This window comes from Boleophthalmus pectinirostris, unplaced genomic scaffold, assembly GCF_026225935.1.
Source record: "Boleophthalmus pectinirostris isolate CB_2022bp ecotype Guang Dong unplaced genomic scaffold, ASM2622593v1 HiC_scaffold_9, whole genome shotgun sequence".
Lineage (NCBI taxonomy): Eukaryota > Metazoa > Chordata > Actinopteri > Gobiiformes > Gobiidae > Boleophthalmus > Boleophthalmus pectinirostris.
Window position 1 is genome coordinate 32,798,911 of NW_026571541.1, and position 20,363 is coordinate 32,819,273.

Sequence of the window (20,363 nt, forward strand, 5' to 3'; positions counted from 1 at the left end):
CTGGTTTAGACCTGGTTTTAGACCTGGTTTTAGACCTGGTTTAGTCCTGGTTTAGACCTAGTTTAGACCTGGTTTTAGACCTGGTTTAGACCTGGTGTAGCGTGCGGCAATGAGTGGAATTACGGAAAAAAAAAGGGGGGGTATAGTCCAAAATGTAAAAACAGGCACATACCTCTGTGTAATCCATTTATTTCAACAAAGTAACTGTAATCCAATTACCACTCACTGAAACAGTAACTGTAACTGAATACAGTTACTCATAATTTGTACTTTGATTACGTAACTCCGGTACATGTAATCTGTTACTCCCCAACACTGTGCACGATTGAGATTTTAAATTTCATAAACACGTCCTAACTGTGTCCTCAAATAAAAGATCAAATAGATTTTACTCATAACAATTGAAATGCAGATTTATTTGTTATCACAGAAACATGTTGTGCTTTGGTTCTCTTAAAGCAGAATGACCCTCACATGACTCTCTCATTTGTGTTGCCAGTTTCGACGCTAAAATCCATTTGGTTTAAAACTAAAATGCCTCTGTCTGATCTGAATGAGCACGACCGAAAAGCCAGAACCTGAATTCTGGAGCTTTTACATGAAGTAAATATACTGAGAACGAGAAAAACTTGGATGTGTCTCTGTCTGCAGGTTAAAGCTCTGACAACACATGTTCAGGTCAAAACAACAGTCTAAACCAGGACTAAACCAGGACTGAACCAGGTCTAAACCAGGTCTAAACCAGGACTAAACCAGGACTGAACCAGGTCTAAACCAGGATTAAACCAGGACTGAACCAGATCTAAACCAGGACTAAATCAGGGGACTAAACCAGGTCTAAACCAGGACTAAACCAGGACTGAACCAAGTCTAAACCAGGATTAAATCAGGACTGAATCAGGTCTAAACCAGGACTAAACCAGGACTGAACCAGGTCTAAACCAGGATTAAACCAGGACTGAATCAGGTCTAAACCAGGACTAAACCAGGACTAAATCAGGTCTAAACCAGCACTAAACCAGGTCTAAACCAAGACTAAACCAGGACTGAACCAGAACTAAACCAAGACTAAACCAGGACTAAACCAGGACTGAACCAGGTCTAAACCAGGATTAAACCAGGACTGAATCAGGTCTAAACCAAGACAAAACCAGGACTGAACCAGGACTAAACCAGGTCTAAACCAGGAGTAAACCAGGACTGAATCAGGTCTAAACCAGGACTAAACCAGGACTGAACCAGGTCTAAACCAGGACTAAACCAGGACTGAATCAGGTCTAAACCAGGTCTAAACCAGGTCTAAACCAAGACTAAACCAGGACTGAACCAGGTCTAAACCAGGATTAAACCAGGACTGAATCAGGTCTAAACCAGGACTAAACCAGGACTGAACCAGATCTAAACCAGGACTAAACCAGGACTGAACCAGGTCTAAACCAGGACTAAACCAGGACTGAATCAGGTCTAAACCAGGACTAAACCAGGACTGAACCAGGTCTAAACCAGGATTAAACCAGGACTGAATCAGGTCTAAACCAGGACTAAACCAGGTCTAAACCAGGTCTAAACCAGCACTAAACCAGGTCTAAACCAAGACTAAACCAGGACTGAACCAGGACTAAACCAGGACTAAACCAGGACTAAACCAGGACTAAACCAGGTCTAAACCAGGATTAAACCAGGACTGAATCAGGTCTAAACCAAGACAAAACCAGGACTGAACCAGGACTAAACCAGGTCTAAACCAGGACTAAACCAGGACTGAATCAGGTCTAAACCAGGACTAAACCAGGACTGAACCAGATCTAAACCAGGATTAAACCAGGACTGAATCAGGTCTAAACCAGGTCTAAACCAGCACTAAACCAGGTCTAAACCAAGACTAAACCAGGACTGAACCAGGTCTAAACCAGGATTAAACCAGGACTGAATCAGGTCTAAACCAGGACTAAAGCAGGTCTAAACCAGGTCTAAACCAAGACTAAACCAGGACTGAGCCAGGTCTAAACCAGGATTAAACCAGGACTGAGCCAGGTCTAAACCAGGATTAAACCAGGACTGAACCAGGACTAAACCAGGATTAAACCAGGACTGAACCAGGTCTAAACCAAGAGGAAACCAGTACTGAACCAGGACTGAACCAGGACTGAATCAGGTCTAAACCAGCACTAAACCAGGTCTAAACCAAGACTAAACCAGGACTAAACCAGGTCTAAAACCAGGTCTAAAACCAGGTCTAAACCAGAACTAAACCAGATCTAAACCAGGTCTAAAACAGGATTTTTATTGTCTTTTGGCAGACAAAACATCTTATGTGAAGATTTCCTCGTCTTTGTTTCTCTACAGAAAATCAAGTAACCCAAAGTATTCAGATTACGTTACTCACTTTAAGTAATTTAATGGATTACGTTACAAACTACATTTTGGGGTAAGTAATCTGTAATCTGTAGGGGAATACATTTTAAAAGTAACTTTCCCAACACTGATCGTACATACACTTCCACTGTCTTTGCCGATCCAAAACTTAAACATCCTGTACTGCACAAGATCAACTCTGGTGAGCTTTAAAAGCCTCTTCAAACTTCAACTTTGTTCTGGTTCTTGAGATGGTAAGAACAAGAACAAAGTTTGTTTGGGCTCTGACATCTGACATTTCATACTTCAAAAGATGTTCTGCTGCTGGAACTGCCCCGCCCCCTCGTTCCTATTAGCTAAGTATTAATATCTTCCCTCCGTTTGACTTGGAATAGGACTTATATTGGTGGATGTTTCTCTGTGTGTTTGATGAAGGAGTCCAGCCACTGCAGGGAGTTTTATAGCAAGAGTATTTCCTTTCATCCTCCAGCCTGACCGCTCTATTTTTTTGGTTTTCTCGTTACGGAGATTACATCAGACTTTTTTACACTGATTTTCGTCCGAGCCTAAAATGTCCACGATCTTCCTTCATGAATTTCTTGCCTTTTGGCGTCTTTATAGTCACTGAGCATCATGTCGTACAGATGTTTGTATTTTCTCACCATTTCCGCCAGCTCTGACTTAAAACCATCCATTATTTTTTCTTCCTCTGCACCGGCAAGGAAGCAGATAAACCACACCCACATCATAAGAATAACCAATCAGAGCGAAGATATTGGACTGCGCTGCCGAACAGCCGAACAAAGTTTTGCTCGGCTGAGGTGTCGGGAACAAACCACAAGAGCTGCCGAACAGGAGCTGGCTGAACAAAATGACATTTTCTTCAGCCAGCTCTGGGTGCAGAAACAGAGTTCTTATGTTCTTATGAAGTATGAATAGGCTGTACGTCATGTTATAATGTTGTTTCCTCAAAAACTTTCCTGTAGTTGTGTTTTGTTAGCCTGATTCATCGTCTGGTTTCACTTCATGGAAACCATCTGACCTCACAGTATTAGGATTCATTTGCTCATCGGTAGGCGGGCACTTTTTTATTTAACCAATCGCTGCTATTTGTCCGTGACGTATGGAATGCACCAAATCCCGTGGGAAGAAGGACAATAACGTCTTTCCCCTTGATAAAATTCACCAAACATTCGCTTTGTTCCGGTTTTAAATCCTCGATCTCGGGAATTGTTGCCAACACAGAATGTCTGTCTTCATCTACATCTATCTTGACCGCTTTGTTTACTGTTGGGACCCAGACAGGCGCTTGAGTTTGACGTCATGGCTTCACAGCTCTTCTCTGATTGGCCGGTGTGCCGCCTACAACTTCTGGGGTTCTTACAAACCATCTAGTGCAGGGGTGTCAAACTCATTTTGGTCCGGGGGCCGAATCCAACCTACTTTGATCCCAAAGGGGCCGGATCAGAAAACTCATGACATATAAACCCCAAAAACAGCAATAAGTTCAAATATTTGTGCAGAGAAACACAAATCTATTACAGAAATCTTTTTTTAACTGATGAACTGTTTCTTTTACAAAATATTATAATATTATGTACAAACCTGAAACTTTAAGAAAAATGCAATTTCAACACAATGTTTTAATATGAACTTGTATTCAAATAGGAATAAGTCAATTTTTCTTGGAAAATCCTGCACTCGGCTCCACTTTTCTCATTTTTGACATTTTTCTGATGAGGGTGTCACGGTCAACAGTCAAAACGATCGTCCTTTAAGAGCGTTTGGAAAGAGACAAGTCTTCATTTGTGCTGCTCTGGAGGGAGGGGCCACGTACAGAGACACTGGAGACGCTGTTATGCTAAGCACCACAGAAAATTATCAATATTTTAATAGAAAATATGATTAAAATATTTTTGTAGAAAATCAGCCGAGGGCCACATTAAAGGTCTTGGAGGGCTGGATCCGGCCCCCGGGCCTTATGTTTGACACCTGTGATCTAGTGTATTCAGATTCCTGACCTAGTCGCTGGAGAGAAATGAGTGGAGGCACTAGGCGTGTTTGAGTAAAACTTTATTATTAGTCTAAATACATCTCAAAAAGATCAAAATGCTTCCACCTTGAGCTGTCAGGAGGCTTTTTTTTTCAAGTTAACAGCTGCCTCTTACCTTTTGTTTAGTAAAGATCAGAAATTCCAGGGCTGAGTGATTCTAGTGAAGATGTATGGAGTTTAAAAACACAGTGGAACTCAGCCTAAATATGCAGGATTTGTGCATTAAACATGAGTGAATGAAACAAAACACAACTCCAGGTCTGTTTGTGATCAAATCTTAAATAAAATGATCTTAACTGTGTTTTAGTCAGATGAATAGTCCGAACCGTCAGAGGCATTTTAATGGAGATGTTTCACTGCCTTGTTCCTCCACTGTGACCTCAGCCCCCTTCACACCGCGTCACCTCCGCTCGTCGTGACTGCGTGATGTAATATAATATACAGACATAGCTCACTCGTATCGGCGCGGCGAAGGCTCTGGTTTAGCATTCGGTTCAGGTCCGTGGATAATTACTCGGGAAATGCTCATGCGGCCGAACAGAGGAGCAGTTATGGGGTGACTCATACGGGGTCAGTGGGCACTCCTGTCCGGGGCCAAGGGAACCAGCTCCATTAGCTCTGCCCTCTACAGCGCACGGCACCAGCTGGACCGGCCAGGAGGTAAAGACTGCTCCTGAGGGGAATTACAGCTCTGCATTCAGGAGAGATTGTTGTGTGTTATTATATGAAAGGGCTGTTTGATCGACTTTAAAGGGCCCATTTTACGCCATTTTTGATCCACGTTATAGTGTTATTTTCTCGACACAAACAGACGTGGAGTTGTGTTTTGGTTCATTCACACACATTTAACACACAAACCCTGCGTATTTAGGCTGAGTTTTTTTTTTTTTCCCAACAGAAAACACTCCACCTTGGTAACTAGGGATTAAGAATTTTGACGATTACGTTCATTTTTAATCGACAAACCGAATGTAGGTTGCGTAGTGTAAGGAGACGAGGCTTTGTTGTGAAGTTGAATTTATTTATGCAGATTAGTTAATTGTACTAATAATTATGATAATTGAATATATGTTGATAAGTTTATTTGGATGTTTACATAAATAATAAATTGCATTATGATAAAGTAAATGATAAATTGCATTATTATGCAGTAATCAAGAAATACATAAAGACAATTATTTTACATTGCTCATCACAACTACAATCTCCAAAAAAAAAAAAAAAAAAATTATATAAAACGTTAATGATTCATTGAAAATTGGTTGCTAATTCTCCCGACGATCAATTAATTAAATTTAATCGAATGCCCATCCCTTCTGAAAATACAGGAAGTGCTCCACAGTGTTATTAAACTCTATAAACCTTCATTGCAACTCTGGAATTGCTACTGCAATCTCTACTGAAAAAAAAACGATAAAAGGAGCTGTTAACAAGGTGCAACAGAGCATTTTGAGCTTGTAGACGGATTAAATTAATAATAATAGATTACTTAAACATGTGTGATTGAAACAAAACACAACTCCAGGTCTGTTTTTGACGAGGTTACAACGTTATAACATATCTTAAAACATGCATTCTTGTTGCTTTAATCCCCTTTTAAACACGCTTTGGATCACCTTGAGATTGGTATTTCTCATTTTCAAACTTAAAATAATGCACTTGAAAAATCCACTTTTCTAATGAGCTCCCTCTGCTGTCAGCAATACAAATGAACAATCTTAAAGTAAACAAATGAAGTCTTGAAGTCCCCGTGGGTGCTGTGCTAATAGAGAGATGTATTTGTTGTAAACACATTTCGACTGCAGAATGAATCCAGTTGTTTATGGACTTAAAGACCGCGTAGGAGAAGTCCAGATTTTGATCTATGACACAAGACAACTTTGGATTGAAGGTCCTATATTATGCAAAATTGACTCTTGTGAGGTTTAAAGCGTGTTATAATGTTACCTGCTCAAAAACAGACCTGGAGTTGTGTTTTGTTTCAATCATACACAGCAAAAAGTGCTCTGTGAGAGTCAATTTTAACATTTTCTCAGGGTTTATATGAGTCCAATCTGTTCTAGAGTTAATTTAACATTTTTGGAAATGTTAATTAAGTAACACTGGACCAGAGTACCATTTTAACCCACGAAATCAAGAGTTATATTAATGTTTTGAGAGTAAACGGATAACACTTTGGAGGGTTATCCCGATTTGGCAAAACAACACACAGAGGTGTTTTATTTTTACACTTTATTTTTGTTCATTTATTAAGATGAAATTATGCACAAAACTGGTTCAAACTGGTTCTTCTCTCATGGGAGTTTGAAGTAGTGGGTGGAAGGAGCCAAATTAACACTAAGAGAAGTTGAATTAACTCTAGAGGAAGTTGAATTAACACTAGGTTAAGTTGCATTAACTTCAGCCATATCAACTCTGGCAAATAATCCCAACTCTAACCCCTATTTAACTTTCAAATAGTTAAAATAACACTTGCTTTGTGTTAAAAACAACTCTGCAGTATTTTATGCTGAAATTTTAACCCTCCAGTTTTTGTTGTGTACATATTTGTCTTCCACTTTGTGATGTCCTGAAGCTCAAATTTTCAAGTTAACAGCTCCTTTTACCTTTTGTTTAGGAGAGATTGGCAATTCCAGGGCTGAAATGATCCAAATGATTCTAGTGTAGGTGTATGGAGTTTAAATGTGGAGAGCGTTTTCTGTCTGAGAAGAAAACTCAGCCTAAATATTGTGTTCTTTGTGTATGAATGAAACAAAACACAACTTCAGGTATGTTTTTATGAGGAAACAATATTATAACATAGATCAGAAAATAGCATAATTTACGACTAAAATAAAATAGCATAATTTATGACTTTATTCTCGTAAAATTACGACTTTTTCTGGCTTCGACTATATTCACATAATATTACGACTTCAATGTCGAAAATATTACGACTTTATTCTCATAGCGCCAGCATCATTTTTTTTAATCTGACCCTTATACTCCGTCGTAGTAGACTGCCCAAACTCCTTGGTCTGAAAATGGGGATTATTCTGCCCCAACCCTCTTCAACTCAAGTAACATAGTCTTTCAAATACTCTGGTGTTTTTCTGAGCCGGGCAGGATAGCGTCTCTCAGACTGTGGAGACTGCTGGGTGGAGTCAGGGGGTATCTCAGGTGAAATTGGTTGAGTCTCTGCATGGCAGTTATCTGAAGATGTATCTAGGAACAGCGATGGGCAGCTGTGGAGCCACCAGTGTGCGGGACAGATGATACCTGTTTCTCCGTAGATGGCCACTTGATGTTTCCACAACGTAGGACGAAAACTTAAATAATCGGCCTACTTAAATAATCCACCTATCCCCGCCCACAGCCTGCCCATGTACTATCAGCTTCCATCGCTCAGTTGGTAGAGTTTCGTCCTCTAATCCAAAGGTTGGTAGTTCCACTGGCTCCAAGGTTGGAAGTTGAGTCCCAGATGACACAGATGAATGCTGTTGTTGTGTCCCAGGGCAAGACACTCATCCCTTCTTGCCCCCATTTATGCCCACAGACCCAGCGCTTGATTGTTTGATTCTTACTTCTAGGGTCGTTCCAATAAAAGCTCTGATACCGCAAATTTTCAGGTATCACAAGTACTCAGCCCAAATCTGAGTACAGCCAGAGCAGATTAAATAGACTGTGGAGGCTTTACAGACTCTTAAAACATGCTAATAATGACAAAAAAGACATTTGCGTTACCTCTTTAACACCTTTATTTAGCTTTTAATGACTTAAATCAGCACTACTTATGGTCAAGATCAGTATATATTTGACTCACTTAGTTCTCAATATCTAATTTATTCTATAGATTTTCTTTAGAGATAGCCTTTTAGAAGTTGGTTTAGTATTTATTGCGCTTGTATTGGAGCAAATAATCCAGTTCACTTTATACTTTTATGGGAATTTTTGGGGGATTTACTAAACTATTATGTTTTTGGAAAGGTTATTGTGTATGCAGTCAGAAAATCAATGTTTGTATTTGCCTAGATGTCTATATGCCATATTGAATTTTTTTTTTTAAATGGTCACCAAAAACGTCTTTTTGAAATATCTCAGCCTCTGAATAAGTTGAAATGCTGATTTTAACTGCTAAACCCACATTTTCAGGGTCAGGGAATCAAGTGGTGCTAGTTCCAAAGCTATAAGACTAAGGTGCTCTGGATTATAAGGCGCACTGTCATTAAATGGTCTATTTTCAAACTTTTTTCACAAATAAACCGCACCAGGACTTTAAACGAAACACAACAGTTGGATGGGTCAGTGGTTTTGTTTGTTTGTGGCGTTCACGGTGACTCTGGGCTTTGTTCAGTTGTGGCGTGTAGGGAGGGTGCTGTCTGGGACCGCTGGATTGTCGGCGACTTCGCAGTGACTCAGTTGTTCAGTTGCGTCTAGAAGCGGCACATTGGACTCGCTTTTTCGGTTCGTTCCTCCGTTCCGTTCCTCGTCGGTGTGGAGTGATGAGTGTGTCTGCGGGTGTTTTTCGCCGCGCGGTCGCTGTCTGCTCCGTGTGTGTTTGCGTGTTCTGCGGGTGTTGCGACTTTGTAGTTTACTGAAGTCGTGCTGGGACACTCGAGTGGATTCGTGTATAGGGCGCTCTGGATTGTGGCAGTTGTTTTTTGATGGGGTTGGAGGCTTGAGAGCGCAAAAATACGGGACCCACATTAACCCTTAGATGCATAAGTGCGTAAAAAATTACCCGGTTTGGTTGTTTTCTTGCAATTTCGTTGTAATATTCTATGTTCCTCCAAAAAAACATATTTTTTTTATTATCCTATTGAAATACATCAACAATATGGGTAAAACAAACCGTAAACATCACATGCAATTGGTCAGATATAGTGGTCAACATGCACATTTAGACCACAATATGATTATGATTGAGTAGCCTTAATATATTTCTTCACACTATGCGGTATTGCACTGTATCGGAGAGTACACTAAGGCCAAGAATCTGTACCTGATCGAATCCCAAAAAAATTGTATCAGAAAAATACTACTTACTACTGACATTACTACCCACCTGAACTTTGTGGAGAGTGGATGAATGATACTACGATAAATACTTTACTCAATACTCATACTGCGATCATATTTGTGCTTCTTCCCCAGGTGCAGCAGGCTCTGTACACCTTCCTGTCCACTGAGTTCGTGGGCTTCTCTTCCGTCTCTAGCTCCCTCCGCAGGCTGGGCACGGTACAGCAGCTCATGCACGCGCTCATGTTCTACTACTGGGCCCGTGATCCCACACACAGCAGCCGCATCGCAGCCAGGGGCCTCGGTGAGTCTGGATGAAATAACCCACCATCTGCACTAGGAGCTTTTAAAGGAACGACATTTTATACTTTTTTATGGTTGATTCATAGATTAGTCCAGGTTAGGTTTAAATAAGTTATTAATAAAATGATCACCATGGGACACACAAGTGGCATTACCAGACAGAGTCCTGCACCACAAATAGTTGCTGAAACGGGCTTTAACGTTCTGGAATTTTACAGGCGGGTATGGGGCGGGTAGTGATTACACACGGGCAGGTCAGGTGAATCAAATGAACGACGAACAGAAGAAAAATACTTGGAATAATACCTGGAAAATACCTGAAAACAAGTGCCATTTCGCGGTCCTTTCCTGGAACGATGGACCAGGCTGAGAGAGACTTTAGTGTAGGGATCTCCAACCAGTAGCTCAGGAGCTACCAGTAGCTCTCCACCCCCTTCCGAGAAGCTTGCCAAGGAATTTTTGAATTATGCGTATTGTGCTGAATAACCACAATTTGATCGATTAATTGCTTATTTCCATTGTAAATGTATAATTTTTATGTCTAACTTTGAGAACTGATAACTGGATAATGGTTTATGTTTTATAGGCCTCTAAGGCTGCGTTCAGACTGCAGCCTGAAGTGACCCAAATCCGATTTTTTGGCTTCTATGTTCCTGTATCTGAACTTTTAATGACAGTCTGAACGAAACAGATCTGATTTTTTCAAATGTGACCCAGGCCACTTGGATATGTGGTCCTGAAACTGATACATATCTGATCTTTTGACATGTGACTTCAGTGTGAACGGCCAAAGCGCATTCATTCGACCTACACGTTATCAACAAGCCACAAACGTCACTATTCTGCGCTGAAGTAGGTGAAAATTGTTAATGAACTCCGTGTCACTGAAGCGAAGCACCATCACCACTCTTGGCTACGTCTCCACATCCACACGTTCCTTTCAACGGACGTCGCTGCCGCTGTCCCAACAAAACGCCACGGCTAAAAACCTCGTCCTTCTCCTTCTCAATCTCCTCCTTAAAACAAGTAAGTTGTTCATGTTCTGGCTCCGGTACGAGAGGAACTTTAAAATCTCCAGGTGCTCAATGCTCACGTCCATGTTTAACAACTTCCGTAAACACAGAGACGCTCGCTGCAGTTGACGTCGTTGTGTCTCCAGTGCGCATGCGGGACACTTTTGGGACGTTTAATGTTCACACTGGAGATCACATACAAGGCGCATTTAATTGGAAATGTGAACGACCTCGCAGAAACATCGGATTTCACAAAAAAATCGGAATTGAGCGTTAAGCCCTGCCCTGTCTGAACGTAGCCTAACTGTACCCCCCGTCTGAGGCTTACTGTCTCTCTATTTCCTCTGTTTCTGGCAACTGCTAAAACTAGTAGCTCTCTGGGATTTTTGTTTTACAGTAACTCACGGGAGGAAAAAGGTTGGAGACCCCTGCTTTAGTCTATTTATTATGTAAAACCATCAGCAGAGGTGATCGGCTCAGCTCCCGCGCTCCTGGTTTAGTCCTGGTTTAGACTTGGTTAAGTCCTGGTTTAGTTCTGGTTTAGACCTGATCCAGTCCTGTAGTCCTGGCGATCAGTTCGGTGATTGCGGCGTGTATATATTTATGCTAATCACACTGGTTTAGTCCTTGTTTAGAACTGGTTCAGTCCTGGTCCAGTCTTGGTGTGATCAGCTCTGCGGTTGCTGCGTGTATATATTTATTCTGCCTTAATAACACCGTGTAGGTTCAGTCCTGGTTCAGTCCTGGAATATTGGGCTGTCGGACTAATGTACTGACCCTAATTTATCACAGGTACGGGCGGGTAATGGGTGAAATTTTTACCGGTCCGGGCGGGTGCGGATTTAACTTTGATATAATCACGGGTTAAAGGGCCAGTGTGGTGCTGTACTCCTGGAAGTTACAGGTCAAGAATTCTCGATTTTCCAGTTTCCAGTAGCAACAAAACAGATGTAACTTAAGGATTGCAAGTTTAATGCCATACTGTGGAGCATTCTGTTCAAAGCAATAACCTTACATAGCGACAAGGAGGTGGAGGACGCTTCCCTGTAACGTTTTTTTGAGATGGATTTGTACGGAAGCCGAGAGGGGTCACAACAAACGCAAACGTTGCAACAAATACAAATGCGACAACACAACAAAAAGCCAAAACAAACCAAAAAAAGCCACAACGGAAATGACCGCGGGACTCTATTTTAATGCAAACGCCACAACAAATACAAACGCCACAACACAAACGCAAATGCCGCAACACATTAAAAAGCCACAACATATTAAAAAGCCACAACACACCAAAAAAAGCCACAACGGAAATGACCGCGGGACTCTATTTTAATGCAAACGCCGCAACAAATACAAATGCCACAACACGAACGCAAATGACACAACACATTAAAAAGCCACAACACATCAAAAAGCCACAACGGAAGTGACCGCGGGACTCTATTTTCCGACGGACCGATCAAGCGGCAAGTGAAGAAGAACTACAACGTGAAACGAATAATGATTAAAATAATAAATTACTTTTACTTACGTTTCCAACTTCTCCGTTCCTTTACTTTTCACATTGTAGTTCTTCTTCTTCTTCACTTGCCGCTTCATCGGTCGGTCGGAAAATAGAGTCTCCGCGGTCACTTCAGTTGTGGCTTTTTTTGATGTGTTGTGGCTTTTTAATGTTTTGTGGCTTTTTGTGTGTGCGGCATTTGCGTTGTGTTGTGGCGTTTGTATTTGCTGCGGCGTTTGCATTAAAATAGAGTCCCGCGGCATTTCCGTTGTGTTTTTTTTTTGCTGTGTTGTCGCATTTGTATTTGTTGCGGCGTTTGCATTAAAATAGAGTCCCGCGGTCATTTTGTTGTGGCTTTTTTGGTGTGTTGTGTTTTTTTTGTTCTGTGTTGTCGCATTTGTATTTGTTGCGACGTTTGCGTTTGTTGTGACCCCTCTCGGCTTCCGTAGATTTGTTTAACAGCACAAATCAGCTCACCTGTTGTAGTTCCTTCTGGTCAGATTGTGTTAAAACAAAGTTCAGATTAAAGTCAAATTTGAGTAACAGAGCTTCAGACAGAGCAGTTCCTTTCAGTTAGCATCACCCCCCAAGGGAATTTTGAGGACGTCAGCTGCGAAGTTTCAGTATCATTCAACGCTACAAGAATGGCGACTGGCTTTATTACAGTCGCAGTTACCTATACCGTTGTTTGAGAGCCAATTCGTTCTCAAAACTATAAAGGTCAGTTATAATCTCCCTCACTTCCCCAGAGTTGGTGAGGAGCCCAAACTCTGTCAGGTCCCTCTCCAAAAATGAATGCCCCTGTGGAAGGTAATTCCACCAGGGCCTCTGCATTCATCCACACGGGCCTGGCAGCTCATCTTTGTCTCTGTCCTCCTGGAGAGAGAAAGCACCCTTCATCCTCACACACGTACACACACACACACACACAGGCACGCACACACACTCAAATGTCTGTAATAAAGTGTTCAATTATACCACTCAGAAGACACTCAGCTTTCAATCTTCACTTCTTAAAGAGGGAGTATTGTGCGAAATGTACTTTTTAGCGCTTTCTGCCATGTTATAATGAACAATAAGCCTTGTTCCCTCATCAAAAACATTCCTGGACTGGTTTTAGAGTTCATCCATGCATGTTTCAGTAATTTAGTGGTCTTTTCCTGGCCCTGTTAAGCTCTAAGCTTCTGTTCAATGCTGCATCCACAAGTTTACGTCGCTAGGATTGGGTATCATTAAGAAGTTACCGATACGATACATATCTCGATACAGTGCACTTTTGGTTTGATACGATATATTTCAAATCGATTCAGTAAAAAAAAATTCTGTAAAAAATAAAGGCTAAATCATGGCTGTGATACTAAAAGTCTTTGTTAAACCACTTCCTCTGCAAATTTAATATGAAACAATCCGTGTATCATTCGTTCATTCGTTTTTTTAAATATAAAACCAAAAATAATTAAATGAAAAAACAACTGTTTTCTTCATTATTTGTCTCCAAAACCAAAAAGAAAAAAATGGACAATGATTTTTTTTTCAGTTTTCGACTTTGTGTTTAAATGAAAAATGGAAAAAAAACGATAATGACAGTTTCCCTTTTACGTGACTTCTGTGACTGCGATGCCGGACTTTTGCACTGCATATGGACTGAACCAGGACTGATCCAGGTTCGGGACCAGAGAGGCTGGAAGTCAAAGCTTGGAGTCTGCTCTGGTCCCGGTCTGGTCCTGAACCTGGATCAGTCCTGGTTCAGTCCGTATGCAGTTTAAAAGTCCAGCATCGCAGTCACAGAAGTCACGTAAATGGTCAACGGCTGTTATCCGTTTTTCCCATTTGTCATTTAAACACAAAATCGAAAACTGAAAAAACTACTCATTATCCGTTTTTTTCAATTTGGTTTTGGAGACAAATTTGAATTTTTTATGCATTTTATTGACTATCTTATTTTTTTATTTTATGCTTTATTTTATTTAATGTGTTTATTGTGTATATTTTATATTGTGCATACTCTGGGCAGCACTTTGTAGACTTTGTGTTGGTAAAATGTGCTATAGAAGTAAAGTTGGATCGGTTGGGAAGTCTGGAACTGGAAGAGAAAGGACTGTCAGAAGAGTTCTAGCCAATCACAGCAGCCAACTGACATGCATCCACATTATAACAATATCTTTTTGACCAAATGAATGTGAAAGTCTGCACCTCCTGCTCCACACCAAAAGCCCTGTGGACTTGAGTGGATCAGTGGGAGCCAAAGAAAATGGATTCTCATGAATCTGAAAAATAAAACTTCACAACAATCAAGCTGCAGCACAAGATTATCTCTTGGAAATCCACAAAGAGCTGAACTAAACTAATGCGTCTCCTTTGACATTGTCTACCTCATTAGATCTTATTCTTAGTCCATCGTAAACAAAATGCAACAGAATTAAAGTCGTGCATCACTGCGTAAGCCTAAGTGACCCTCTGTGTTCAGTGGTCATAACTCTTCCCCATAAGCCCACGCCTTATCTCCCTCTGTCCCTCGCACTCTCGCTCTCCAGCTCACTTCTGTCTGTCCCACTAAGTATGAGCTATAAGAGCGCCGCCGGACCAGGAGGAGGGGAGGGGCTGCTGGAGAGACGGGGAGAGAGAAGGGCGTGGTCATGAGGTCTCTGATTATAACTTGACTTGAGTTTCCCAAAGTTTTTTTCTGGGGACCCATATTTTAAAGGGCCCATCTCATGCAAAATCAACTTTTCAGAGCTTTCTACTTTCTTCTAAGACTGATGTGTGGGCCTTGTATATATCGCCGAAGTGGTTTTTTTAGATTGATTCGGCTTTTTTTAACAAATTGCAGCGTATTTCTGACACCCTCCCACGTGACAACGAACTAAAGCTGCTACAACGATGACGTGGCAGATACACCTATGACAAGTTTGACGTAGCAGAAAGCGCTTCGCACCCTCCCCCCTCCACCGCCTCCACCCCACATCGGCTGACAATTCCCACATGAACACCTAAACAAAAGCGACAGCATAAACTCATTGTTCTACACTGCAGTGAACACGATATAATAAGTTTATCTACTAGTGTTTATTAATACTTTACCAATCAGTAATGTTCAGCTGATGTGGACGCGGTGCTTGAGCTTCGTGCACCTCAAAGTCCTCATCCGATTCCAGGTCCAACACATGCGGCTGAACGCGCTGTATCGCCATGATGAATAAAAGTTTATTCCTGTCACTATCAGGGTGCACGCCTGTCTCCCCCTCCCTCCCTGAGATGGGCGGAGGAAGGGCGGCTCACTCAGAGCCTACGTCATGTTTGGAGGGTGGAGCCTGTGTTTTCTCAGGACGGGCGGGGGGATGAACAATAGTCGGACTTTCATAGTTCCTGGTCTGTGACTGCCTCCAACAAATCAGTAAAACTTTATAACTACTGTGTAATGGATGTTCCAAAACCCAAATTATGCTTTTATATGTGCAGAAGACACAATATGAAAAGAGTTATTTTGCAGAAGATTGGCCACAAACCTTTGCCACCCAAGTCAGTAGACATTATTCATAAACCACAAAATAAAGGTGGATTTGACCATTACTGAACATTAATGAGAATATATTATTGTTGACTGAGTGATCGTGTCTCTGAACAATTAGTATTACTCAAGTTTTAAACAATGAAAAACAGTAACTGAAGCAGCAATAAAAGGATCCATAAGTCGCCTGTTTGGACATTAAGTGTAACCCATTTCTTTTTCTTTTCAACATTCAATTGAAACAGCAATATTGGAACAAAATAGTCAATAAAATAATTACAAAATGATTAGAAATTATACAAAACATGTCCTAACATTTCAACATCTCTAATGAGGTAGGTGGGCCTTCTATGTTTTTGCAGCGTGTTCCAGTCCGGGGTGCAGGAGGAGATCAGACGCAGGATTCAGTCCGTTTCTGTGCTGTGTCTTCATTTTTGTGAGCACAGAAAATCCCAATTCACACAAATATAAGTAGTAGTGAAAGACATAAACATTAATAAATAGAAATACTGGCCCTACTGAGGACAGGGGATTCTGACCAAGTGGGGTTATGGTGTCTGATACAGGGAAGTGAGAGGCTGGAGATACTGGAGCGAAATCTGGGTTAGAATTGTATTTTTGATATGTTCTTGTCTTGTAATCTATTGGTCATGAGACACAATATACTTTATTTAAACTTTATTCAAAAGAAGTTCTCCCTTTCACAGTTCTTTTCTAGCCGCACCATGTTTACTCCTACTCTAGTAATATTTTTATTGAAGTAACAGTACTCTTACTTGAGTAAATGTATTGTTACTCTCCCCACTGTGAGTAAGTCTAAAGTGACAAAGGTTTTATGTTGAATATTTAATGATTTGAACATTTGTGTTTCTTCTTCAGATATGATTTATAGTGTGTCACAGCCTCACTGAGTATTCATTCACTCCATTTATTCACTATGTGGTATGTACGCTTCTACTACTTCGTCTACTACTACTACTTGGTCTTCTACTACTACTACTACTACTACTACTACTACTACTACTACTACTACTACTACTACTACTACTACGTCTACTACTACTACTACTACTACTACTACTACTACTACTAGTACTACTGCTACTGGTCTACTCTACTACTACTACTACTACTACTGCTACTACTACTTGGCCTATTACTACTACTACTTCTACTACTAGTACTACTTGGTCTTTTAGTACTTCTTCTTGGTCTTCTAGTACTACTACTTGGCCTATTACTACTGCTACTTCAACTACTAATACTACTTGGTCTTCTTGTATTACTACTACCACTACTTGGTCATCTAGTACTACTACTTGGTCTACTATTATTACTACTACTGGTAGTACTACTTGGTCTACTACTACTTCTATTGCTACTTCTGTTACTACTACTACTGCTAGTACTACTTGGTCTTCTACTACTACTACTACTACTACTACTACTACTACTACGTCTTCTAGTACAACTACTACTACTTGGTCTTCTAGTACTACAACTTGGTTTACTACTACTACTTCTACTACTACTACTACTTCTACTATTACTACTACTTCTCAGTCTACTACTACTCGGTCTTCTAGTACTACTACCTGGTCTACTACTACTATTACTTGTATTATTACTACTACTTAGACTACTACTATTATTACTACTACTACTACTTGGTCTTCTACTACTACTACTCGATCCTATACTACTCCTAATACTACTACTACTACTACTACTACTACTACTACTACTACTACTACTACTACTACCTGTTGTTACTGCTTGTGTAGTCACAGCTGACAAAATGGAGGCTGCCAGTCTGTGCCATGTGCCACTTTGTCTTACTTGTGTCAGTCTGCTCCAGGGCATCTGAAGTAATTTACCATGAGCGAGTGCAGAGAGAGAATGTATTTGTTTGATTCCAGATTGTGGTGGTGCTTGTTTATTCTTTAAATATGGAGCGATTTGTGCACTTTTCTCTCCTGAGGTTTGACAGAGCAAATGAGTAAGCGGGCTACAACAACTAGAGCCTAGTACATGTAAAAATGTTACATTTAAATTTGATTTGCAATTTAAATTTCTACAGTGCACTCATCCAGGCACATTCGCTCTCAGGGATGCTGTGGAATTTTCCATTACACGAAAATTTCATGTATTTCATATTTTTAGAAACTACTGAAAGATCAGGTTCATACAGAATACAGTTCTGTTGTTACACAAAGGACAGGAGCAGAGAGAGAGACAGTATAACCTTTAAAAAATGAAGATAAGAAGTAAGAAAAAAAGTGATTGTGTTTCTGTTAGAGGGATTAGTACCGTATTTTCCGGACTATAAGTCGCTCTGGAGCAGGGGTGCTCACACTTTTTCAGCATGCGAGATACTTACAAAATTACCAAGTCAAAATGATCTGCCTAATACAAAGCCAAGCAAACTGCACTGAAACACTCTGTGCCCCTTTTTTGGACCCTCACCCACAGTTTGAGAACCTCTTCTTTAAGAGAACTTCCTCTGGCACTTTACACAAAACTGTGAAAAAAGTGAAGGAAGATTTTTAAACCTGTTTTTTAAAGTTCCAAACTGGAGTTGCATTCTTTTCTGGTTTTGCAGTGATATTTACCAGCCTCTGCACGTTTACCAAACCAAACGCACATCGTGACAAACACAGATGCATTTGTGCACTTTTGTTAGGCAAACTTCAGACAAATGTGGCAGTAGGTCTGTTCTGTAGATCCGCTCTATGCTGTAGACCTGCTTTGTGCCAACACTGGAACACAAATTTAGACTGGTTTTTGCTTCACGTTTGGTCTTGCTCTTCTAATCAGCGCACACTATGGAAGGGGCTTGTGTTCGCTGTACGCAGGAAGGAGCGTAATGAAATATGATCGCACTTGTTGAGTGTCAGACCTTGAGTGAGAGACAAGACCGAGTCCAAACGCGAGTCCGAGACGAGACACTGCGATCTACCCACACGACCTTGGCGATCGACTGGTAGATCACGACCGACGTATTGGGCACCCCTGCTCTGGAGTATAAGTCGCACCAACCAAAAAATGCGCAATGAAGAAGAAAAAAACACATGTAAGTCTCACTTTTTGGGGAAATGTATTTTATAAAATCAGAGAGCAGGAACCGACATTTCATCTTGGACGTCAAGTTCTAGTAATAACAATAGAACAGAGAACAACAGGCTGAATAGATGTTAATATATAATAATATAAATACGTAACATATTAACAGTTATTCAGATAATTATAGCATAAACAACAGAACAAGTTTACCAAAATCACTATCTCACTCCAAATCACTAAATCCATTGAATCTTCCTCCTCTGTGTCACTTCTGCGTGACCTCCGGAGATAAACCATAGATCCATGAGGTAAACAGAGTGCACTTCCTCCTCGTTGTAGCTGTCGTCAGACTCAGCATCAGTTCCAGTTAAAATTATTCCGGCTTTTCTGAATCCCGACAGGATGGTTTCGGTTGACTTCCAGGAAAGTTGCACTGCGCACTTGTCCTGCTGCCGTGAAGCTGTGTTCTCCATCCCCGCTTTCCGTCAGTCCCTCACAAGTTTCTCTCTCACTCCAAACTTTCTTTCTGCTGCTCGATTACTGTTTTCAGCTGAATATTTCACTATTTGCAGCAGGACAGCGGCTTTTTCTACAGGAGACATGCGCAGTAGAGTGAAGTGACAGTGGTACAGGAGGAACAGGATGAGCAGATACTGATACGCAAGACTAGAGCCTCTCACGGCTTCAGTGTGAAAATTTTAATATATAAGTCGCAGGAAACACCCAAATCATGAAAAAAAAAGTGCGAGTTATAAGTCCAAAAAATACTGTATATGGAATAACCTGAGTGATGATTTAAAAAAGTCTAATGTTGTAGAAGCCTTTAAAACAGTGTATAAAGCTTTACATTTTGAAAGATATAGAGCTCTGGAATGAATCAATAATGCGTTCAGTTTAGTTTACTTCATATTTTATCTCTTATATTTACAGTAAGTCATACGTGAAATTGTAAATGCAAACTTGCTGTTCATACGCTGCTTTTTTTTTTTTTTTATTCTGTCGTTGTTTAATAGGGTGAAGCTTTATAAGTACAATTTAATTCAGCCTAAACCCTTTCGGTCATGATCTATGGGATTGTAGTCTATGTTTTTTTTGTTTTTGTTTTGTAGTGCTGCAAAATTACCAAATAAACTACTACTACTAATACGTTATTGCCAAGAGAGTTTGTTTTTTCACATTTGGTAAAAACAATGATTCAAATTCAAATAGTAGTGCCCTAAATTGGGTCGGTAGTTTTTGTCTCCAAGTAGCATGAACTTTTGTGTTTCCTGCAGCGCTCCGTCAGATATGATTTAGTTTAAAAGTACCAGATTTCATGTTTTGTCCTTCCAGTTAACCTCAAATTATAAATCAGGTGATACTTCTAAACACTTAATCTTGGTAGTTTGTCTAAATACATGTTTATTCTTACTTGAGTAATTACTTTGTTCTTCTATTGTGTCATGTTCTTATGAAGTAACTGTGCACTTTGTGTTTATGTGAGTGTTATTTTTAGCTGCAGCAGCACACAGCACAGCACAATGTATTTTAATGACAGTGGCCTGTTGTATTATCATTCTGGGAATACAC

The 20,363-nt window shown here is 40.5% G+C and overlaps 1 protein-coding gene across 1 annotated transcript in view; it reads left to right on the forward strand.

Moving 5' to 3' along the window:
- LOC110174043 (neurobeachin-like) overlaps positions 1 to 20,363 on the forward strand; it is a 783,761-nt gene that overhangs the window by 249,005 nt on the left and 514,393 nt on the right. Inside the window, exon 14 of the mRNA XM_055166710.1 lies at positions 9,542 to 9,710. Within this exon, the coding sequence (XP_055022685.1) occupies positions 9,542 to 9,710 (169 nt within the window). The remainder of the gene's footprint in view (positions 1 to 9,541; positions 9,711 to 20,363) is intronic.